The 24793-nt window shown below is 41.5% G+C and overlaps 3 protein-coding genes across 3 annotated transcripts; all 3 read right to left on the bottom strand.

The window, feature by feature from the left end:
- Nucleotides 1-1393: 1393 nt before the first annotated feature.
- Nucleotides 1394-2410, bottom strand: LOC113567760 (trace amine-associated receptor 1-like). Its single transcript, XM_035529039.1, has one exon. The coding sequence runs from the start codon at nucleotides 2408-2410 to the stop codon at nucleotides 1394-1396; it is 1017 nt and encodes a 338-aa protein (XP_035384932.1).
- A 7324-nt stretch (nucleotides 2411-9734) lies between these two features.
- On the bottom strand, nucleotides 9735-10754 carry LOC113568317 (trace amine-associated receptor 1-like). Its single transcript, XM_035529036.1, has one exon. The coding sequence runs from the start codon at nucleotides 10752-10754 to the stop codon at nucleotides 9735-9737; it is 1020 nt and encodes a 339-aa protein (XP_035384929.1).
- An 11648-nt stretch (nucleotides 10755-22402) lies between these two features.
- Nucleotides 22403-24786, bottom strand: LOC118241831 (trace amine-associated receptor 1-like). Its single transcript, XM_035529134.1, has 3 exons — nucleotides 24666-24786; nucleotides 24424-24558; nucleotides 22403-23442 (listed from the first exon to the last, which is right to left on the bottom strand). The coding sequence occupies exons 1-3, from the start codon at nucleotides 24784-24786 to the stop codon at nucleotides 22403-22405; spliced, it is 1296 nt and encodes a 431-aa protein (XP_035385027.1).
- Between the last annotated feature and the right edge of the window lie 7 nt (nucleotides 24787-24793).

Below are 24793 nucleotides of genomic sequence, written 5' to 3'. Positions count from 1 at the left end.
AGTCACTAGAGGTTTTATTTAGTCTACAGGCTCGGGGGGGTTAATTGGCAACAAAGAGTCATGTAGTTCTGGAAGCCTCAGACCTGAAAATGCCAAACAAAATGCCTTGACTGGAGGCTTAAACAACGAAGGTAACACGAGGTGCAGTTGACAGTAATGATCATTAAGGGTCAGTGAGAACGTGGAACTGATCAAGGGATGTGATTCATAGATAGGCTGGTGATTGACAGGTTGGAGGAGTCTGACTGATAGGGGGCTGGAGATGTGTGGATAATTGGCTCTGTGTGTGTTTGAGTGCTTGTGAGCTAGAGCATGACAAACATAGGTTGCCATGGACAGTTAAAATTAGCCATTGTCTGTCATTTCAGTTAGTGTCTGATCAGAGGACTGCTTCTGCCTAAATGTTTAGGATGGCAGAGCACTGTCAACAACACAATGTCATGTACAAAACCTAGCCAAATTGTATTTGTTCTGCATATTTAGTAGAAACTGACTCAGTAGGGATGACAAACTGTAGGGGGACAGACAGATAGTCTGTTGGCTAAATGTACAATTATAACTTGCTTTAATATAAAACGTATAAAGCACCCTGTGATTATATGTGATTATGGCTGGTTCTAATACAGTGAGAGCTGAATGGACAATTTTCACCTCCTACACACATTCCAAATATTTTGTTATTCTATTTAAGACAGGTGCAGTACTATTTGGAAATAATAATGAAGCCAGTGCATTTGATTGTTGTGGATGATAGGCCGATTCGTTTGAATGTACACCTGTAAAATGTAAATATAGGATTAGTATTGCTAATAAAGAAGTCTGTGAGCGAAGGTGCAGGGTAGGTGTTTCTAATAAAGTCAGCAGTGAGTGTACTATTCTCACATGTATACATGCTGTATTTGTAAACAAAACATTTCAGGACTATATTTTTAGACATCTTATACAGTACTGGACATTTTTTTATGTGTCTCTTCAGTTGATTTATGTAGATTATGCATGATTGTAATGGAAACACAATTTTATTTTTAAGGAATTGTTCATAAATATTGCACAAAGTAAAATAAAGTGAGCTGAGAGTGTACATCAAATACTGTATACATACCATATTTATAAGGTAAACCTTTCAGAACAAAATTGTTGTAATTATAAGGCAGTTTTATGCTTGAGCAGTATTTTCTATCAGTTTTACATAATATAATAACTTAGTAAAATAAAGTCAGTTATTATAATTATTATTCACATTTATATAGGGCCAAATTGAAGGACACCTTACAGACAGTTGAGAGTCTAAATCAAATTCTGTATACATGCAATATTGATAAGGAAAACCTTTTAGATAAAACTAAGTCATGCATTATTCTAATTCAAACAAGAAGGGCTTTAAATATTCTACTCAACACAACTTTATTCTGGAGGAATGTTTTGTACAAATTTTGCCTAATAAAATCACTTTGATGGCCTTTCTAAACCATCTATAGAAGAAAGCATACACAATAGGATTACATGCTGAATTTGAATAGGCAATCCAAGTAACCATTTCCAACAACTGTGGTGGACTACTGGAAACCGAAAATGTCTCAACTGTGCTGTAGATACAAAATGGTGTCCAAAATGATAGAAACGCCCCCATAACAACAGCCAGTGTTTTAGTGGCTTTTCTCTCTGCCTTACTAACGGTGGGCTGCACTCTGCATGTATTTAGTTGAGAAAGAGTGTTGTGGATTAATCGTGACTGTCTCTGGGCAACAACATATATTTTCATATATATGCTCACCATGATAACAGAGGGGATGTACAAAGAGAACAGAGACAATATCAAAGCTGTCACTGGTCCTATAACTATTGTACACCCCCCCTCACATATAACATCACCGTAGTGTTCAGTACCAAAAATGTTTAGTTCAATGACAATAATTCCCACTGAAACAGAATAGCTCCAGCAAACAACAATCATGAACAGTGTAGTCAGAGGAGTGATTATTTTGTGGTAGAGCAGGGGGTGAAACACTGCATAATAGCGTTCAAGAGAGATAAATGCTAGATTTATAACAGAGGTAGTACACAATATAGCATCAAGACTGCTGTGTATTTTACAGAATAATGTCCCCAAATACCAGCAGGTCTCCACAGAGCGTAACATACTGGGAGGCATCACAACCCCTCCTACAAGTAGATCAGTTACAGCCAGAGAGAGAGTGAAGTAGTTAGTTGTTGTGTGGAGCTGCTTAAAATGAAGGATGGCTATGATGACAAGAAGGTTTCCAACTAATGTAAGAAGTATAACAACAGTGAGGATAAAGTAAATCACGACTCTCATAGCCATTGGATAAATGACCTTCTGACACGAATTAGCATGATGTTCATAACAAAGAGAAATGTTTCCTGTGCTCCAATTTTGTTTCATGTCCATCACTCGCTTTCCTTTATCTGCAGAGGAATATGGCATCATCAACAAATATTATTTATCAATAAAGAAACTTTTAAATGCAAAGGTAACATGAAATACTTCTGCAAATTATTTTTAAAAACCACAACCATCATTTATCATGTCCCTTTAACTGTAAGGATTTCCCCATAATGCCTTTCATGTTCATCCTTACCTCTCTCTGCACACCAAGACAGTTCAGCACTGATCAGTGATCTACTTTCATTTATAGTACCACAGTCCAGCAGCAGGAACGCCTTCTACTTTATCACACCTCTGTGCTGATCACATGACTCCCTATCTGACATTCACGTCACATACAGCAAGAAGCTGGACCTGCAAATGTGGATTAAAGTGGAGGAGTCTGAAAGATTCACTTACATTTATGACATTTAACAAATGCTTTTATTCAGAGCCACTTACAAAAGTGCTTATTTTTCTACACCAGCTAATTCTAAAGAACAAAGAAGATTCCTAATAATATATATTTATTAAATTCTGGCATGCATCCCCTATCAATATGTTGAACATGTCAGATATAAAGTTGCACAATATATTGCATTCGAACCCATGAGTTGTGTCTCTGCAAATCGTGAGCTACATCCATCCCTGTTGCCTATGCAACACTGTGGGGAGGCGACATATTCAGGGAAATGTAACCTTTCCATAAGACAGCTCACTTAGATTTTCAGCCCAATCTTATCAATTACATCACCAGTTGTTCCTTGCATTTATGAAGAATTGGTCCCTGAAGGAGTGAGAAATAACTTGCATTTATGAAGAATGCTGCGTAAAGCCCTTTTTCTGCAGTGCAAGTTGCAGAGCGAGACCTGAACCCCTCGTGACAGTGAATTGAGTGCCTGCTTCGGGTGGGCACTGGTGCTCTTTAGTGAGTGGGTATATGGCACGGAGACAGTGGCAGAAGCTCTCGGCGTAACCTTCCCTGGGCTTGCTTTACCCCACTGACTGATGGTGAGGCTCTTGACCCTGCGGCTGAACATTAAGAAAAGCGGAGCAAATCCTACGCAATACAGTGAACAGTGTGGCACACTAGCAGGACTAGGGGCAGGTCATGCTGATGTTGAATGGTGAGTGTGTGGCCGAAGCTCTCTACCAGACCAGGGTGGAGCAGTCTCTGGGTCTCCAGAACAGCCATCCAGTTGCCGACCTCAGCCAATACTGCCGATTGGAAGGGATGTGACTGGTCTGGCAGCTCCTACTTCACTTTGTACTGGTCGCAGCCTTGCTCAAGCTGAGTGGCTCCAGCAACTGTCACTAGCACTGCCAGAGGTCTGGCTCCTCCCACACATGGCACAGCAGGAAGTTGTTCCACCCATTACCGAGCACCTTAGCTGTGGGCCTGTATGGTGTAACGTCCACCGCCCTGCCAGGATGAAACAAGCGCTGATTCTCTCTCCTCAGTATGTGCACCATAGGGGTATTTTTAGTTTCCACATGGGTGGTGAGACAGGACGTCAGTGTTTTTCTGCAGGCGTCCAGTGTGGTGATGTATATGGAAGTGCTTTTCCTGTAATGCCACGCTCCACATAGGCACTGACTCCTCAGGCTCTTTAAACTGCATGAACCCTGTCAGCCTGCAGGATGAAGGCCAACCCAAAGATTTAAAGCCAGAAATGACAGCTATCAGGCATGTATGTGACAATTGGAAAAGCACTCTCTTCATTTCAGTCATCCTAGTACTCATGTAGGTTGATTGCACCCTAGTGCACCAATCTGAGGACTCCATGCATTTTCCTGCAAGAAGGATAAACATAATAGAACAGCAAGATAAAAATCATCAGTCCACAAACGTGCACATATTTGTGTAGTAACTACACTGAGAGCAATAATACTGCTCAGTTGGTGGGAGGGATGCCATTGCTCCACTTCACTCTCCACTGCAGCACTAGCCATTCATGGCCATCTGTGTAGTACCTTCAGAGTATTTATCAGAGTATTCATCAGAGTATTCATCAGAGTATTCATCAGAAAAATGACAGAGTACATTTTGAAAAAAAATTATAATGCAAAAAGCAATGTCTGCAATTTACACTTATCAGTATGACAAACAGAGCATGTTATACTTAAAGCATGTCAAACGGCTCATTAAGAAAAAGTTGTAACCACATGGTCATCAAAATACCACAGCTGCACCACCCACAAAGACAAAAAAACCACACCAGCCAGAACAAGAACCAGAACATTGGCATGACAAAACCAAAAAACAAGGAAAACAGACAAAGAAAGTCAGATTGGGTAAAAATAGAGAACAGCTAATAAGTGTGTCCCGATTCAGCTTGACTGAAAGGGTGAGTGGATAAATAAAGGGTTGTCATGGACTAAATAAACTACTCATCCCAGCGCTGTCATACTCACCTCTTCCCACCGACATCTCCAATCTGGTTTGCCGGAATATTAATTCAACAGACCTGTTGTCTATTCTCTCCTTTACAACCCTTACAACCCAATTTGTCTTCCTGGTTGTACAGACCTTGTCTCCTGCTTGACCCCTGACCAAGATCACCAGCTAACCCCCACTTACCTGACTTGCAATGCTCAAGACCCTGAAACCACTCCCTTCAAATCCCCCCTCCTCTGGACACTAAATAAAATTTCTAGAAATTGGATCCTTTCCTTCATCTGTGTGTGCCTTCATTACAGAATACTTCGCCAAAGCATGGATCCAGCAGAGGTTGAAGCCAGACTCACCCAGTAAGAGGCGACCATCACTGACCTATGAGAAATGGTTCAGAGACTGTCCCAAATGGTTCCTACCTTAGCTGCAGTGTTGTCCTCACCGTCCAAAGCTGCTACACTGAGAGCAGTGATTTCTTCACATTCTAAAACTGCTCCTCCTTGTATCCCTGTAGCTATTCCAGAGAGGTATGATGGCTCAGCAGACCGTTGCAAGAACTTCCTCATGCAGTGCTCCATGTACCCCCCATCATGTTCCACAATTCATCTCTGAGGAACAATTCATTCATTTTGTGTTATCTCTGTTGACTGGTCAGTCAGGTGTGTGGGGACCATCCTGTGGGACAGTCAGGACCCAGTATTGCAATCTGAAACTGGATTCTACAGTCTTTCAAATCAGTTTTCCAACATCCTGCTGACAGAAATGAGGTAGGATCTGTTTTGTGTGAAATGTGCCAAGAGAAATACACAGCTTCCAAGTATTCCAGAAAATTCCATACAATTTCCGCTGGTAGTGGCTGGAGCACTGAACATTAAGTTTCATCATGGACAAGGGAACGTGCTTGCCGAGGGAAATCAGCCATGCTAGATGAACTTGCTCAGCTGTGTTTCTCTCTGCTTTGGTTGACTGTGGAGCAGCAGGCAAGGTTTTAGATTTTGGGTTATCTGCCCAGCTAGGAATCAATACACTGTAGACACCCTTATGTGTTAATTTTCCTAATGGCCAACCTATTGGAGAAGGTGTTAGCAGACAACAAACTTCCATTCACTCTTCAAGTTGACCTATTTCATAGTGAATTGATTCAATTCATGCTTCTCCCCATGTCTTGTAATTCTGTTATACTAAGCTTTCCCAGGCATTCTGCCCATGACCCAAGCAATTCTTACTGAACTGGTGTCCTGGAGTAAACACCATTTCTAACACTATATGTCCTTGACAGTCCTGTCAATTTTTATATAAAGCCCCGAGTCCGCAAATTCACAGTCCATCCCACCACCCTATAAGAACTTGTCAGATATGTTCTGTAAAATTAAGACCACTGAACTTCTGCCCCATCAACTTTGGGACTGGGTGGTGAAACTCCTTCTTGGGGCTCCTCTACTATAGAGAGTCAAGCCCTATTCACTTTCCCAACCAGAGCAGGCCTCTATGGGCAGCTTATGTTTCTGAGTCGCTTCAACACAGATTTATTCAACGCCCGCATCTCTCCAGCAGCTGCTGGATTTTTCTTTGCTGAGAAAAAGGGAGAAGGATTAAGAGCTTGCATTGACTACTGGGCCCACAATGAAGTGAACCTCAAATACTCCTACCCACTTCCTCATTTTTATGACTCGTGAATGTCTGCAAGGAGCCACAATCTTCACTAAATTAGATCTCCATAGTGCGTGCAATTTCATACGCAAATATGAGCCTGACGAGTGGAAAGCAGCCTTCGTAACATTGTCGAGACACCAGGAGTACCTAATCATGCCTTATGATCTGTCCAATAGACCCACCCTGTTTTCCATGCATTTATAGATGAAATCTTTCAGGACATAGTAAGCAAATTCCTGATTGTTTATATTGATGTACTTATATTGATGTTCTAATTCAGAGGTAGAACATGTTGAACATGTCACAGCCATCTTGACACATCTTAGGCAGCATCATCTGTATTTCAAAGCAGAAAAATCTGAATTCCATCATCAATCCGTCACTTTTTTAGATTGCATCATCAAGCCAGGCATCATCTACATGGACCTGAAAGTATCAGCAGGCTTGAATTAGCCTAAACCGAACACTATCAAGGAACTACAATTATTTTTAGGTTTTGCAAATTTTTATAGGAGGTTCAAACGGGAGTTGGTACCATCTCAAGGAGCAGGGCACTAAGATCTATCAGTGGACTACGGTTGCCAACCAAGCTTTCCAAACCTTGAAAAAAGCTTTCACTTTGGCACATGTCCTCCATCAGGCTGACCCTTCTCTGCCCTTTTTCGTAAAGGTCAATGCATCAGAAGTAGGAATAGTGGCTGTTTGTCCAAAAGACATAGCACCCCACCATGTCTGTACCCCTGTGGCTTCGACGCAAAGAAACCACAAGCAGCCAAGAGGAATTATGATATAGTTAACTGTGAGCTTCTCGCCATCAAACTAGCTCTAGAATAATGGATATACTGATTGGAGATAGCAAAGCATCTCTTCTTGGTTTATACAGACCACAAAAACAAGGAATACCTCAAGTCAGCTTGGCGACCCATCCCAAGGCAAGCCAGGCGGGTATTGTACTTCTACTGGTTTCATTTTACTGTCTCTTACAGCCTAGGCTATAAGAATCAGTAGGCTCGTGCCAGAATCCAGATTCCATTCCAAATAAGTTGCTTCCTAGCTCCTATACATGGGAATTCATCACAGACTTGCCATCTTCTCAGGGATATTCTCCCATAATGGTAATGTTGCCTCATTCCTTTTCCACACTTACCAATTTTTGTCGAGGACCCATCCTGTGACTTCAAACAGTTCAGAGCATCTGGGTTTCCACTTGCAGTATGTGGCTCAGACTCAGTCCCCACTGACTGACTGCGGGGGGGTTCTTTCATGGACTCCAGGATCAGTGCTCATCCCAGCACTGCTAGAAGTTCATGAAGATGCATACATTGATGATGATGCATTTTCATTACTTTCAAACGATCAGTTGGAGACCTACATTTGCTTTCTGCCCTTTTCTGCACATTCTTCACTCAAAACAGAAAGAACAACGGTTTTAGGAAGCTGCAATCTCCCATTTGTTTATATTCCCCTCAATTTTTGTTTGTGTGTATGTGCACATCTTCTCTCACCCATTTCAGCAAGGTCAGAATCCTGTCGTATTCATGTGATATTCCTTTGACCTCTTTGGGGTTCGCTTCATCCTGAAGAACTTGGTAGATGCAGCTGGAGGGTCGGGGAGGCTCCATGAAGCAGATACAATTCTGTGACATTATCATGCAATTTGTACCTCTGATGTCACTAGAAGAAGAGCCAGGAAGAGCCAGGTTTAAAGCCATGCACACTATCTCTGGAGCGACTAGGGATTCTGGAATCCCCATGGCTCTGGGAGTTGGGCTCCCTGCCGCAAGCACCTGTCAGTCATTTCTGAATGTGTACTTTTTTATTCTTTCCACTTACCCCATGTTTCCCTCTTACCCATGTAACAAAGACACACACAGACGCAGGAGAGGATCCAGTCGCTAGAGGTTTTATTTAGTGTACAGGCTCGGGGGGGTTAATTGGCAACAAAGAGTCATGTAGTTCTGGAAGCCTCAGACCTGAAAATGCCAAACAAAATGCCTTGACTGGAGGCTTAAACAACGAAGGTAACACGAGGTGCAGTTGACAGTAATGATCATTAAGGGTCAGTGAGAACGTGGAACTGATCAAGGGATGTGATTCATAGATAGGCTGGTAATTGACAGGTTGGAGGAGTCTGATTGATAGGGGCTGGAGATGTGTGGATAATTGGCTCTGTGTGTGTTTGAGTGCTTGTGGGCTAGAGCATGACAAACATAGGTTGCCATGGACAGTTAAAATTAGCCATTGTCTGTCATTTCAGTTAGTGTCTGATCACAGGACAGCTTCTGCCTAAATGATTAGAATGGCAGAGCACTGTCAACAACACAATGTCATGTACAAAACCTACCAAATTGTATTTGTTCTGCATATTTAGTAGAAACTGACTCAGTAGGGATGACAAACTGTAGGGTGACAGGCAGATGTACAATTAGCTAAAGGGCTGAATGTACAAATATCACTTGCTTTAATATAAAACTTATAAAGCACCCTGTGATTATATGTGATTATGGCTGGTTCTAATACAGTGAGAGCTGAATGGACAAATTTCACCTCCTACACACATTCCAAATATTTTGTTATTCTATTTAAGACAGGTGCCGTACTATTTTGGAAATAATAATGAAGTCAGTGCATTTGATTTTTGTGGATGATAGGCTCTTCTATGCCGATTCGTTTGAATGTACACCTGTAAAATGTACATATAGGATTAGTATTGCTAATAAAGAAGTCTGTGAGCGTAGGTGCAGGGTAGGTGTTTCTAATAAAGTCAGCAGTGAGTGTACTATTCTCACATGTATACATGCTGTATTTGTAAGCAAAACATTTCAGGACTATATTTTTAGACATCTTATACAGTACTGGAAATTTTTTTATGTGTCTCTTCAGTTGATTTATGTAGATTATGCATGATTGTAACGGAAACACAACTTTATTTTTAAGGAATTGTTCATAAATATTGCACAAAGTAAAATGAAGTGAGCTGAGAGTGTACATCAAATACTGTATACATACCATATTTATAAGGTAAACCTTTCAGAACAAAATTGTTGTAATTATAGGGCAGCTTTATGCTTGAGCAGTTTTTTCTATCAGTTTTACATAATAAAATAACTTAGTAAAATAAAGTCAGTTATTATAATTATTATTCACATTTATATAGGGCCAAATTGAAGGACATCTTACAGACAGTTGAGAGTCTACATCAAATTCTGTATACATGCAATATTGATAAGGAAAACCTTTTAGATAAAACTAAGTCATGCATTATTCTAATTCAAACAAGAGGGGCTTTAATTATTCTACTCAACACAACTTTATTCTGGAGGAATGTTTTGTACAAATTTTGCCTAATAAAATCACTTTGATGGCCTTTCTAAACCATCTGTAGAAGAAAGCATACACAATAGGATTACATGCTGAATTTGAATAGGCAATCCAACTAACCATTTCCAAAACCTGTGGTGGACTACTGGAAACCGAAAATGTCTCAACTGTGCTGTAGATACAAAATGGTGTCCAAAATGATAGAAACCCCCCCATAACAACAGCCAGTGTTTTAGTGGCTTTTCTCTCTGCCTTACTAACGGTGGGCTGCACTCTGCATGTATTTAGTTGAGAGAGAGTGTTGTGGATTAATCGTGACTGTCTCTGGGCAACAACATATATTTTCATATATATGCTCACCATGATAACAGAGGGGATGTACAAAGAGAACAGAGACAATATCAAAGCTGTCACTGGTCCTATAACTATTGTACACCCCCCCTCACATATAACATCACCGTAGTGTTCAGTACCAAAAATGTTTAGTTCAATGACAATAATTCCCACTGAAACAGAATAGCTCCAGCAAACAACAATCATGAACAGTGTAGTCAGAGGAGTGATTATTTTGTGGTAGAGTAGGGGGTGACACACTGCATAATAGCGTTCAACAGAGATAAATGCAAGATTTATAACAGAGGCAGTACACAATACAATATCAAGACTGCTGTGTATTTTACAGAATAATGTCCCCAAATACCAGCAGGTCTCCACAGAGTGTGTCATACTTGGAGGCATCACAACCCCTCCTACAAGCAGGTCCGTTACAGCCAGAGAGAGAGTGAAGTAGTTGGTTGGAGTGTGGAGCTGCTTAAAATGAAGGATGGCTATGATGACAAGAAGGTTTCCGATTAATGTAAGAACTGTAACAAAACTAATGATAAAGTAAGTCACAACTCTCATAGGCAGGGGATAAAGGACCTTCTGACACGAATTAGGATGATGTTCATAACAAAGAGAAAGGTTTCCTGTGATCCAATTTTGTTTCATGTCCATCATGCGCTTTCCTATATCTGCAGAGGAATATGACATCATTAACAAATATTATTTATCAATAAAGAAACTATTAAAAGCAATGGTAACATACTTCTGAAAATTATTTTAAAAACAACAACAGCCTTCATGTTATCATGTTCCTTTTACTGTAAGGTTTCACACATAAAGCCTTTCACGTCCATTCTTACCTCTGTCTGCACACCAGGACACTTCAGCACTGATCAGTGATCTGCTTTCATTTATAGTACCACAATCCTGCAGCAGGAACACCTTTCTACTAAATCACATCTCTGTGTTGATCATGTGACACTCTTCTCAACAGTGAACCAAAATACATTTACCACTTGTCTTATTTCTGCTTCCAGAAAAATATAATTTATTCCCTAATGCACCAAATTCAACTTCCCCAGTATAATGTGGAAAACATCATGCTATTCCTTTAGAAAAAACTTTTGGATTTAGGAGCACTCTTTGCAATTTAGATATTGCAAAAATTCCTTGATTTTCCCATTTATTCAGTTTATTTCTTATCAGAAATATAGATTGGCAGCTGGAGACGTCCTGTAAAAATGTTGTTTTTTTTAATGTATGTATTTATGCATAAGTATATAACAATAGCAGAGCACATAATACAAAAGTAACAATGTTTTAAATCCTCACAAGGCCTACAGATTGATCTTACAGATGTAACTTAATACATTATATGTATAAGCACCTTTCAGGATAGTCAAGACATGTTACAGTACATAAGTGAAAACATAATAAGAGTTATAAGAAGAGAATAGTAGGGTAAAACACAAGAACAATAAAATGAAAATGCAGTGGGTACATGAAAATAAAATTAGAGATTAAGACATGGTAAGAGGTACAGTAAGAGAATGGCAGGACAAAATAAAACTATGGTAAAATAAAGCTTTGGGACAATAATAAGAAAATAAGATTCAATTCCATAGTTTGGGCCTGCAACGCTAAAAGCTATATCACTGGCAAACTGGAGCGACCATGATGGATTTTGTCTGGACAAGAGAGCAAAGAGGTAATCAGGAGCCAGACCATGTAAAGATTTAAAGATCAGGAGTAAGATTTTATAATGAAGGTGATAATAGACCATGAGCCAGTGTAGGTTTTTTAACTTAGGTTATGCATTCCCATGAGCTGGATTGTGTGAAAACTCTTGCCCGCTGAATTCTGCATGTATTACAGCTTCTTGAAAAGACCTGTTTACTACTCCGGTTTACTACTATTAAGTTTGGGCCAAGCACTGAACCCTGAGGTACACCATTAGCAAGAGCAGAAGTATCTAAAACTGCCAAGAGTGACCAATCTTTGCCTGTCTGAGATATGACCTAAACCAAGCAATTGCCGTGTCAGTGACATCAGTCCAGGTCTGGAGCCTGCATTATGATCTAGGACAACAAGGATATTCTGTAGACCTGCATCAGCTGCCAATAACAGATCATTCATGACCCTTACGAGAGCAGTTTTAGTGCTGTGATTTACTCTGAATCCACACTGAAACTGTACAAAAACACTGAATGTAAGATGATCCTTGAGTTGGGCTGACACTACACATTCCAGTATCTTTTTGAGAAAAGGAAGGATTGATAAAGGATGGTAATTGTAAAGATTATGTGGGTCAAGGCCTGACCTTCTCAGGACTTGGGTAAGAGCAGCTAGTTTTAAGTTGGCAGGAACATGACCTGAGCTAAATGAGGCATTGGAGATCGAGGTGATGAGTGGGCAAAGTGAAGACTGACAAGCTTTAATCAGAGGGGTAGGCAGAGGGTCTAAAATACAAATAGTTGCTTTAGAGCCAATGATGATCCTGGTTATAAAACTCTCACTGACATGCTGAAAAGAGGAAAGGAGGTTAACAACAGGAGGGCAGGACATCAGCAAATGTGAGAGAATTGAAACTAAGTGTTGTTGACCTTTTCACTGAAGAAAACCAAAAGGTCATTACAGAGGGCAGTTGAGGGGATTAAAGGGAAACTGTAAGCAGGCTGTAGCAAGTTATTAATTATAGAAAAAATGGCTCTTGGATTACCACAGAATTTGGTAATATTGTTGGCGTGAAAGCCAGTCTTGGCCTTTTGCAGGGCAGTTTTATAGGACAGAACGTGTTCCTTATAAGCAACTGCATGAACTGTTAGGTTAGTTTTCTTACCAAGGCATTCCAGTTGATGGCCTCTTGCTTTCATTAATCTAAGTTCAGGGGAAACCATGGGGCAGGGTGATGGAAATTCACAACTTGTGTTCAAAGCGGTGCATGCTGGTTAAGCGCAATTGTACAGAAAAAGATTTGGGCAGGTGGTAAGGAAGTTGTTGGGTGAATGGACAAACTATGCCCCTTATAAATAGATCATTAGAGAACTGCTAGTCCAGCTCTACAACCCATGGTATGTGGCTGATCCATATACTGAAACCCAGGGGTTGTGGATTCATTCAGCACTAGATATTCCCTTGCTTGCTGCCAGGTTTCAGACAACAAAATGAAGTCAGTATTATGATCCGATATGACATCCCACAATAAATGGTGCTTTGTTTGCAAAGCAAAGGTTGAATAAGGTGAACTTTGTGTTCATGTGCACAGAAGAAACAGAGGCAGGCATAACTGACCAGTCAGTAGTTCTAGGAAGTTGCAGCCATAATGATTGGTCAACTGATCACTGGGCAGGGTCTACTTAAGGCTCAGATGTCGACTCCAACCACTGCACTACCGAATAGGCACATGTGACTGAATTTTGCCTCATCTCTCTATCAAAATATCACAGAAAAAACAATAAAAGACAAACAAAGCAATAGCAACAATGCCTGCAGCAGGAAGAGATTTCTTCTGCTGTGTACAACTGAGAGAAGGTGGGGAACTCTTACCAGAAGTAATAGTGAAACCAAGACACGAGAGAAGACTGTCCTTCACAGCACAGGTAAGAAAGACCTCCCACTTGAAATGACCATTTAGCAGCAAGCTTAGTGCATGTATGACACACACCAAGGCTTCGTTAAGAATGCTCTTTATGAAGCTTTTCTCTCATACCAGAGTCCCTACATCACTCAGGTCCCCACTTGCCAACTCGGCACAAAGTTAGTATCCATCATGTGGTGATGGGTCCTTTTCTATCAGACAGGTCTTCCTTATCTTGTATTTGCACTACATTGCTGAGGACCCCTGTGTGGGACACAGTCCCTCTTGTGACTGGGTCCAGAATAAATGTGTTTTACATTGACAGGCATCCTCTTCTGTCAGGATGAACATCATAGGCCAGACAGCAGAAATAAAGTACTCCTTGTGGCCAGACATGGTCCTGAATGCAATCTTCCCCAGTACTCTACATAAGGCCTCAGCCTTCCATCTTTTTCCTTCATGACAAAGACACTGGCTGAGGCCAGGGAGGTGGATGGACTTATGTAACCCTGGGCTAGGGCCTCACTGATGTACTGATCCATGATAATAGTCTTCTCTGTCAAATGCACCTTACACTGTGGATGGCAAACCTCACCCATCAGGTAGATGGAGTAGTTTGTGGCCTGTGAGAAGGAAGCTGAGTGGTCTTACCAGACTGAAGACCTCATACAGGTCCTTGTAGAGTGCTGTGAAGGATACGGATATTATCAGTATTGGTTGGAAGAATCTGATTGGGCGGGTGCTGGAGATTGATTGACAGGTTGGAGGACTCTGATTGGGTTTGTGCTGGAGACCATTTGTGGAATTATATCTGTGTATGTTTGACTGGCTGTGGGCCTGATCATGAAAAACATCAGAGTAATAATAAAGAGGCCTATGAGTGTAGGTGCAGGATAGGTGTTTCTAATGGAGTCAGCAGTGAATATAATATTCTCACTTGTATACATCCAACTACATGTATTTGTAAGCAAAAAATATCAGGGCTCTACTTAAAGCAGTACTGTGCTGGAAACATTTATTATCTGTCAGGTGATTTATGTAGATTATACATTAGTGTACTTAGAACACAACTATATTCTTGAAGAATTGTTCATAAATATTGTACAAAGGTAAATAAAGTGTGCTGAGAGTGTACATAAAATTCTGTATACATGCCATATTGTTCTGAAAACCTTTCAGAAGAAAATTATTCTACTTCTAACAACTTTATTCTTAAGCAGTACACATTCCTACACATTTTGCATAATAAAATGTAGTAAAATAAAGTCAGTAATTATTATTATTAGTCACATTTATATAGCACGTTTCTCAAACTCAAGGACACTTTACAGACAGTTGAGTACATCAAATTCTGTATATTGTTCTGAAATTGTTCCATATTATATATTGTATATTGTTTCATATTGTTCTGAAAACCTGTCAGAAGCAAATTATTCTAACAGCTTTATTCTTGGGGAGTATTTTCTACAAATTTTGCCTAATGAAATCAGTAAGTCAGTAATTATTATTAGTCACATTTATATAGTGCCTTTCTGATTCTCAAGAACACTTTACAGAAATTGATGTACACTCTCAACTGTCTGTAAACATGCCATATTGAAAAGGAAAACCTTTCAGAATAAATCATGCATTATTTAAATTAAAACAAAAGAATTAATTATCCTACTCAGAACACAGCTTTATTCTGGAGAAATATTTTCTACAAATTTTATGTAATAAAATAACTTTGATGGCCTTTCTAAACCAGCTGTAGAAGAAAGCATACACAATAGGATTACATGCTGAATTTGAATAAGAATGCCAACTAACTATTTCCAACAACTGTGGTGGACTACTGGAACCAGAAAATGTCACAACTGTGCTGTAGATACAAGATGGCGTCCAACACGACAGAACCCCCCCATAACAACAGCCAGTGTTTTAGTGGCTTTTCTCTCTGCCTTACTAATGGTGGGCTGAAGTCTGCATGTATTTAGGTGAAAGACAGTATTGTGGATTAACTGTGACTGTCTCTGGGCAACAACATATATTTTCAAATATATGCTCACCATGATAATAGAGGGGATGTACAAAGAGAACAGAGACAATATCAAAGTTGTCATTGGTCCTATAAATATTGGACACTATGAAATAGGCCAACTTGAAATGGAAGACGGGCTTCATAACATCATGGAGACACTAGGAGTACTTAATTATGCTTTATGAACCATCCAATAGACCCTGTTTTCCAGGCATTAATGGATCAAATATTTTGGGACATAGTAGGCAAATTCCTGATGGTTTACATCGATGACTTCCTTTTCCACACTTACTAATTTATCAACTGTTATCGAGGACCCACCGTCCACTCACAATTTGTGGCTCAGACTACCCAGCAGGAAGCTCAGTCCCCACTACATTGGGCCATTTAAAGTGCTCAAACAGATCAACCCAGTGTTATTCAGGCTTCAGATTCCCCCATGGTACCAGATGAACACCACTTTTCATCTGTCTCTGTTAAAACCTGCATTCTACAACCCTGTATTTGCAGCTATCACCCCTGTCAACACTCCGGCCCCAGTGGAGATTGACAGTTAACCTTGATATGCTGTTTGAGTGCTTCTGGATTCCCACTGACTCAGGGGAGGCCTATCGCACAGACTAGAAGGTTTATGGACCCAAGAAACAATCTTGGGTACCTGCGGCTGACATCATGGATTCCTCTCTGATAGCAGAGTTTCACACAGCTCACCCAGATCATCTGGAACTTGGGGCTGTGGTAGCCTCAGGAATACCCATTCTCAGTTGTCAGGACCTGCTCATCAGATGGGGGGGGGGGGGGGGGGGGGTGTTCTCTCACAGAATCCATGAACAGTGCTCATCCCAGCACTGCTACACTCACCCCACCAATCTGGCATGCCAGAATATTAATCTAACACACCTTTAGTTTAGTTCTCTCCCTTACATCCCACTTAGGTAAGTTCCTCTCTCTTGCACTCTCTTGCACTCTCTTTGCCACTCTCATGTTGCATACCAAGCCTTCCTTGTACATGTTTGTCTTCCTGATTGTTTTACAGACCTCATCTGTAAAACAGACCTTGCCTGACCCCTGGACACCTTTTGGATTCTGCCTCATGTTTTTGACCTTGAACCAGCCTGACCAAGATTAGCTGCTAACTCCCTCTTTTCTGTCTTGCAATGTTCAAGGCGAGACACATGGAAAGTAGGGTGGACTCTCAATGATGGGGGAAGGGCAAGGCTATAAGAAACAGGGTTAACATGGTGAAGGACCTTGAATGGCCCGATGTAGCGAGGGGCAAGTTTACAGAGATAAACATGCAGAGGCAGGTCCTTGGCCAATAGCCAAACCCGCTGTCCTGGCCGATAAGTCCGCGCTGGTTGCCGTCCCATCAGCGTAACGTTTTTGAGCCATGGCAGCAGATAAGACAGCCCTGCCTGCCCTTTGCCGGCAGCACCTGTCTCAGCAGACCATACACCTATGTCAGCCTCTTGGTCAGGAAACATGGGAGGAGCATACCCGAATTGGCACTCAAAAGGTGACATGCCTAAGGAGGAGTGCCACAGGGTGTTGTTGGGTGAACTCTGCCCATAATGGGTGCTCAGACCAAGAGGATGGGCAGGAAGAGGCCATACAGCGGAGGGTGCACTCCAGGTCCTGTTAACCCTCTTGGTCTGGCCATTGGATTGAAGCCGGAGGACAAGCTGGCTTCTGCCCCCAATGACCTACAAGTGAATTGAGGCCCGCGGTCTGACACAATGTTGCTAGGCAGCCCATAAAGATGGACAACCTGAGTAAGTAATAGTTTAGCTGTCTCCTTTGCAGATGGCAGTTTTGGCAGTGCAACGAAGTGGCCGGCCATGGAGAACCTGTCGACAACCACCAAAATCACAGTGTTGCTCCTTGATGGGGGCAGCCCCGTGATAAAATCGAGCGACAGATGAGACCACGGGTGCGAAGGGACAGCCAGTGGGTGTAACAGACCAACGGACCTTGTCCTGGGGTCCTTGCACTGAGCGTAGGTGCGACAGGAGTTCACAAACGTTTGGATGTTGGGTTCCATTCATGGCTACCAAAACCACCGATGGAGAAACTCAAGCATCCATGTGACTCCTGGGTGCACTGAAAAGGGGGATGCATGTCCCCACTCAAGGACCTGAGCTCTAACCGCCTTAGGGACATACAGCCATCCTGGTTCAGCAAGGAGAGCCTGACGTACTGCCTTCTCAACCCCTCACTGGATTAGCGCTATGACGCAGGCCCTGGGGATAACGGTCAAGGGAAGAGCAGAAGGCGGCAAGGATTCCCACTGGTTGGAGAGGGCATCAGGTTTAATGTTCTTAGTGGCCGGCTGGTATGATAAGGTAAAATCAAACCAGGCAAAGAACAGTACCCTTCTGGCCCGGCGCGGATTAAGTCGCTTGGCATGCTGTACGTAGGCCAGGTTTTTGTGGTCCATCCAGATCAGGAATGGGTGTTTTGCCCCATCCAGCCAGTGCCACCACTCCTCGAGCGCAAGCTTGACTGCCAGTAATTTGCGGTCACCCACGTTGTAGTTCTGTTCTGCTGGGGACAGACGTCAAGAGAAGTAGGCACAGGGATGCAGTCTTTTGTCCTCTGCAGATCATTGGGACAGAACTGCACCAACGTCCACCTCAGATGTGTCCATCTCAATGACAAACTCAGCATCAGGGAGCTGCAGAATAGGAGCCTTGATCAGATGGCTTTTCAGTTCTTCATACATCTGCTGGGCCTCGGTGGCCCAACAGAACTGATCCGACACCTTCCTGGTCAACATAATCAGTGGGGCTGCAACCGCACTAAACTTCCTAACAAACCTGCAGTAAAAATTTGTGAAGCCCAGGAAGCATTGGACCAGACGCATCGAGGTGGGTCTAGGCCAGTTCTCTACAGCTCGCACCTTGGCGGAGTCCATGCACAATTTATTGTGGGAGATGACAAATCCCAAAAAGGAGATAGTATGGGCATGGAACATGGACTTCTCCTGCTTGACAAAGAGGTGGTTCTCGAGCAGAAGCTGGAGGACCCGCCTAACATGGGTAATATGTTCGTCTGCCGTTTGGCTGTATATTAGGATGTCGTATAAGTAGACGGACATATATCTTTCAAGGGCCTCCCTTAGGGCCTCGTTGATGTACCGTTGGAGGATGGCAGGTGCGTTCATCAACCCAAATGGCATGATCAGGTATTCGTAGTGCCCAGAGGGGGTGATGAATGCTGTCTTCCAGTCGTCTCCCTCTCGGATTCTCACTAGGTTGTAGGTGCTGTGCAGGTCCAATTTAGTAAAAATGGAGGCCTGCTGCAGTGCCTCAAATGCTAAGGTCATGAAGGGCAATGGATTCGGTGTGGATTCGGTTCGGTGTGTGTGCCAACTCACAATGTGACTGGACGGGTCTGATGACAAACAACCCCTGGCTCAAGGGACCGGCCATCAATGGCAGTAATGGGTAGGGGTTCGTCCAGTGGGACAAGTGGCAGGGCTAACTTGGCCAAAACAGCATCAAGAAAGTTGCCTGCTGCCCCAGAGTCCACAAATGCCTGGAGACATGTTTCAGATGTTCCCCAAGCCATTGTGGTATTGAGGAACAACCCCTGAGCTTGTGGAGGACTGGTTGAGTCCATCAGAGGTCCTCTTTCCACTGACGGACGTTGTCTTTTCCCTGTAGTTCAGGACAAGCTAGGCAGAGATGACCCGAGCTTCCGCAGTACAGACACCTCCCTTCTCGCATCCGAGTGTTGCGCTCACGTTGGGAAAGGTGGGTGTATCCAAGCTGCATTGGCTGGGATCCGGACACCCCCTGCTTGTCAGGCCCATGAACAGGGCTAAGGGTGTCAGGCCCCTCCAGCAACTGGATGGTTGAAAGTTGGCTAAGGGCAGCAGCGAACTCTGCCGCAGTGGAACATATGTCTGTTTGGTGCTCCCAGACCAGGGTGGCCCATGCCAGAGCCCAGCCGGTCAGAAGGAAGATGATGTATGCCACCTTTGCTCATTCTGTGGGGAACCGACAGGGCTGCTGCATGAAAGCCAGTGAGCAGTGAAGGAGGAACCCCCTACAACCTCCTGCCTCGCCGGCATAGCTCTCAGGGGCAGGGAGCAACGACGTCATACGTCAAGAAAGCAAGTCCCAGCTCCTTCTAATGCTGCTTCTCATGCACAAGCATGTGCAGACCTACATGCACGCGTGTACTTTCCTTCCCTTTTGCACACACACATGCACACACACCACCTTTTAGCTTGTTTCACTGTAAATATACTGATTGTTGATGCTGTTCTTTGTGAGTTAGAGTAGTTGTGTTAGTAAATGTATCATTTACCCTCACCAAGTTGTCTGTCTTGATATTATTCAGATTGTGGTTGTTGCCAATGTAAGAATCCGAGACCATACATTCTGTTAGGCTCATATCCCTACCAGGGCAATTAACTTACCATCCCACAAATTCACAAAGTAACAATTTACCATTTAATCTACTATTATATATTAAATAATCAACCAATAATGTATGGGGATTCTAATATAATCTCCAAATTGTGATGTGTGCTCATGTTATTTTGAGTACCTCGTCGCATTATTTCATATTTCTTTATTTTCTGTATAATTGATTCGTAGTGGATCATATGTATTCCTGTAGCTCTTAAATTCTTTCCTCCAAATCGTGAACAGAGATTAATGAATATGCATGATCTATGCAGGCCTCATTCCTTCCAAGCTATAATTGACAAATTCTACCCTCTCTGAGGTGAAGAGGAGAAAGAGTGTCCAGTCCAGCAGTCTAGTCTGGCGTGGTCTGAGGTGTGAACTGCGACTGAAACAAGGGGGAGGCAACCTCCCCACTGAGCTTTGGCAGAGACAAAGATTTTTTAATTTTTAAATTTTTTTGCGATTTTTATCTGTTTGCTGTTAACTATACACATAGAGAAAAAATAAACCTGAAAGAGATGACGGATGTTTTAGGTCTAACCTTGTTGCAAGAAAAAACAGAGAGAGAGAATGAAGTTCTGTTGATCACGGTATTAAAAGACCTAAATTCTGTGTGCTTTTTGATATACCCTCTGATGCAAGCTTGCTGTATGCATTGCTGATGGTGCTGCAATCATTAATGTTATATTCTTTGGTTCTAAAATCAGTACTGTGATCGCTCTTATTTGAATATATGAGAAATAAATTATGAGACTGATAAACTGATAAACTGAATAATGAATGAGACTGATTAATAATCATGACACACAGTATTTATACATCATGTGCTTTAGTAGCTAAAACCCCCAACCTTTATGCAGTGTTAGGAGAACAAATCGCCACACATGATCACTGCTTATTATCTCTGAGGAAGCTGAGAAGTGAAGGCCCCAGCACTGAGACCCCCTGCTTTCATAGCACACCAACTGCCCCTGCTGGTTGCTATTGGCACAGCCTGGGCCCTCACAACCTTAGTTTAATAGAACCTAAACACCCTGCATCTTTTAATTTTTTTTTTGTTTTAGAGTTATTAATATTTCCATCTTCTATTTATTTCTCAAGTGACCATAAGGTTAAAGCGTTTATTGTGAAAATGAAGCAGATGATGAATCTGGCCTGCTTACATACTCCTCACTACGGTCTACATATTTCTTGAGCTTCTGTTGAGATCAGGAAACTCTCACCTAGGTCAAGTAATGGTTGAATCATGATAAGGAAATCTTTCCCTACTTCACCTGGGTTGTGAGAAGTAGGATTACAAAAATGTGCAGACCCCAGGACTCTGAAACTGGGCATGAAAAATAACTCATTAAATAACTAATCAAATTTAATTAAGAAATTAATCAATCATTTATTTATTTATTTACCTTACAAAATTGTCCTTTTAGACTGAAAATCAGCATTCATTATAAGAATTCCAGTCTTGCCAATGTGTGGACTTATGGATTTGTGCTTTAATAATCTTTGTTTATGTGTGTCACGTATCTGTGATAAATAATGAATTGTAATCAAGCAAAGCTGTCTCTTTTCATCATTCAATACTGTAATAGTGTACACTGTCACCATCTTAAATATTCTTTCACATATCATAATGATAGTTTTACTGTATCATCAGTGTAGTAACAGAGATCGTCAATATTATAGAATGGAAGTAGCAGTAAGGGCATAAATATGTAAAATATATGCAATTATTCATTAAATAATTATTTATTTATGAATTATATAAACATGGTTTGAAACTGGTCAGACAGGAGTTTTGTTGCTGTGCACAATTAGACATTCTCTAGTATTTCAGTTCAGTTTCTGACCACAGAACCATTGTAAGCAGGATATTTTGGATGGCAAGCAATTTCAACCCAACAGCACTGATGTGTATAAAATCCAGCAACACAGCTGTGCCTGATACATGCATAACAGTGCAAAATACTTTACTATGAATCTGCAATGTCAGAATAATTACTATGTTGAGAATGGCCTGCCATCCAAATATGATTTGTTCAGTACTGGTTAGACACTGTACACAGTGACAGATGGGCTACACTCTGTAGCCTATGGCTCTGCATGCTTATCAAATGCACCTATAAAAAAAGGTGTATCTAAGAATGGAGTTAAGTGGTGGGTGTTTCTAATAAAGTGAGTGACAATTATAAATGTTATATCAGCAAAGAAAACATTTTCAAAACATTACTTATGACAATGTGTGCAGTACTGCATTGGAAACGTTCATTTTCAATAAGTTCACTTCATTTTTTGAAGAAGGTCAATTATTCTACTCAGGACATAGCTTTAGTCTTGAGGAACGTTTCTTGAATATTTTCCCTGATAAAATAACTTTGAGAGCCTTTCTAAACCAGCTATAGAAGAAAGCATACACAATAGGATTACATAGTGAATTTGAATAACCAATCCAACCAAACACTTCATACAGCTGTGGTGGAGCACTAAAACAAGAAAAAGCCACAGTTGTACTGTAGAGAGAAAATGGTGTCCAGAATGATAGAAACACTCCCATAACAACAGCCAGTGTTTTAGTGGCTTTTCTCTCTGCCTTACTAACAGTGGGCTGCCCTCTGGATGTGTTTAGTTGACAGAGAGTGTTGTGGACTAAACGTGACTGTCTCTGTGCAACAACATATATTTTCATATATATGCTCATCATGATAACAGAGGGGATGTAAAAAGAGAACAAAGACACTATCAAAGCTGTCACGGGCCCTATAACTAATGTACAGCCCCCCTCACATATAACATCACCATAATGTTCAATACCTACAGCACTGAGGTAGATGACAATAATTCCCACTGAAACCGAATAGCTCCAGCAAACAACGATCATCAACAGTGTAGTAAGCGGAGTGATTATTTTGTGGTACAGCAGGGGGTAACACACTGCATAATAGCGTTCAACAGAGATAAATGATAGATTGAAAACAGAGGCAGTACACAATATAGCATCAAGACTGCTGTGTATTTTACAGAATAATGTCCCCAAATACCAGCAGGTCTCTATAGAGCGTAACATACTGGGAGGCATCACAACCCCTCCTACAAGCAGATCAGTTACAGCCAGAGAGAGAGTGAAGTAGTTAGTTGGAGTGTGGAGCTGCTTAAAATGAATGATGGCTATGATGACAAGAAGGTTTCCAACTAATGTAAGAAGTATAACAACACTGATGATAAAGTAAATCACGACTCTCATAGCCAGTGGATAAATGACCTTCTGACATGAGTTAGGATGATGTTCATAACAAAGAGAAATGTTTCCTGTGATCCAATTTTGTTTCATGTCCATCACGCACTTTCCTTTATCTGCAGAGGGATATGATGACATCACCAAGTAATCCCGGACAGTTCATCACTGATCAGAGAGCTGCTTTCATTTATAGTACCACAGTCCTGCAGCAGGAACACCTTTCTACTAAATCACTCCTCTGTGTTGATCATGTGACACTCTATCTAACAATAGCAGCAAATCAAAATACATTTAACATGTCTTTTTTCTGCTGTCTGAAAAGTGTCATTTATTTCCTAATCTTTTAGAAAAAAAAAAAGTGGATTTAGAAGCACTTGTTCAAGACTCTTCTCTGGACCAGGCTTTTTAGATATTTCTAGTATGACCCGTATTTCCCAGAAAATGATTTTTGACAAAGATACATATTTTCTTCAGGGGAAATCCCTTGTTTCACAGCAGATATTGCATTATATTGCTTTTGCCACTTGTCAGTGCAATCACTGCCCTGCAAAAATTATCCATTGTATTTATTTATATATGATAATATAAAATAACTGAGCACTTTACACAAAAGCACCAATATTTTAAATTCTCACAAGGCTCACAGTTGGAGCCATATACCAGATATATGCTGGAAAATGGAAGTTCTATTGCTTATCCCTGTGTAAGTCATGACATTATGTGTAATCAACTCAATAAAGTTCTTTAATGCTGAAACAACCTGCTTTGTTTACCATTTGGCCAAAATTTTGGTTTACCTTAGCAAACAGGCAGCATATTGCATACATTACAGGGAATTGTTGTTAGCAATCTATACAACTAGCCGGTACTTCTCTCCAGTTAGTGAGTACAAAATACTTCCTGAACGCTACCTAATACATGGAGAGAGAGGGATAGAAAATTATTGAGGGGGGTGGGAAGAAACAGAAAGAACACCATAGTGAACCTGAGCGATTCCAGGTCCTCCTTGTCGGTAAAGACTAAAAACAGGTGCCCTCCCTGTAACCAGTGTCACTAGTCCTATAATGCTATCTTGCTAGCTATTTGTTCACAGTTACCCATGTTGTAAATCCTTTTAGCTGACTGGAGTTTCATGGTGTAGATGGGCTGTTCCTGCTGGGGTGAGGGTACTCTGCCTGGCTGCATGGGTTCAGGAACCTCAGGACTCTGCTGTAGAATGTGTGGTGCAGCATCTGGAGAAGTCATCATTTGGAGGTTCAGTAAAAGCTGAAGCATACACCTTATATATTATGCACTGTGATGGCCATCTGAATAAGTTCTAACGAAGTTAATTACTCACCCCGGCAGGTTAGTTCAAGCTGCTGTTCCTTGGAGAGACCACAGCAGAACTGAGTTCTGAGAACAGGTTCATTGCAACTGCTCCCTTCTGCTATGGTGCGGAACTCTAGGGCATAGGTCATGGTGGTG

This window comes from Electrophorus electricus, chromosome 8 (genome assembly GCF_013358815.1).
Source record: "Electrophorus electricus isolate fEleEle1 chromosome 8, fEleEle1.pri, whole genome shotgun sequence".
In the NCBI taxonomy this organism is placed as follows: Eukaryota; Metazoa; Chordata; class Actinopteri; order Gymnotiformes; family Gymnotidae; genus Electrophorus; species Electrophorus electricus.
This window is presented reverse-complemented; position numbering and strand designations above follow the sequence as displayed.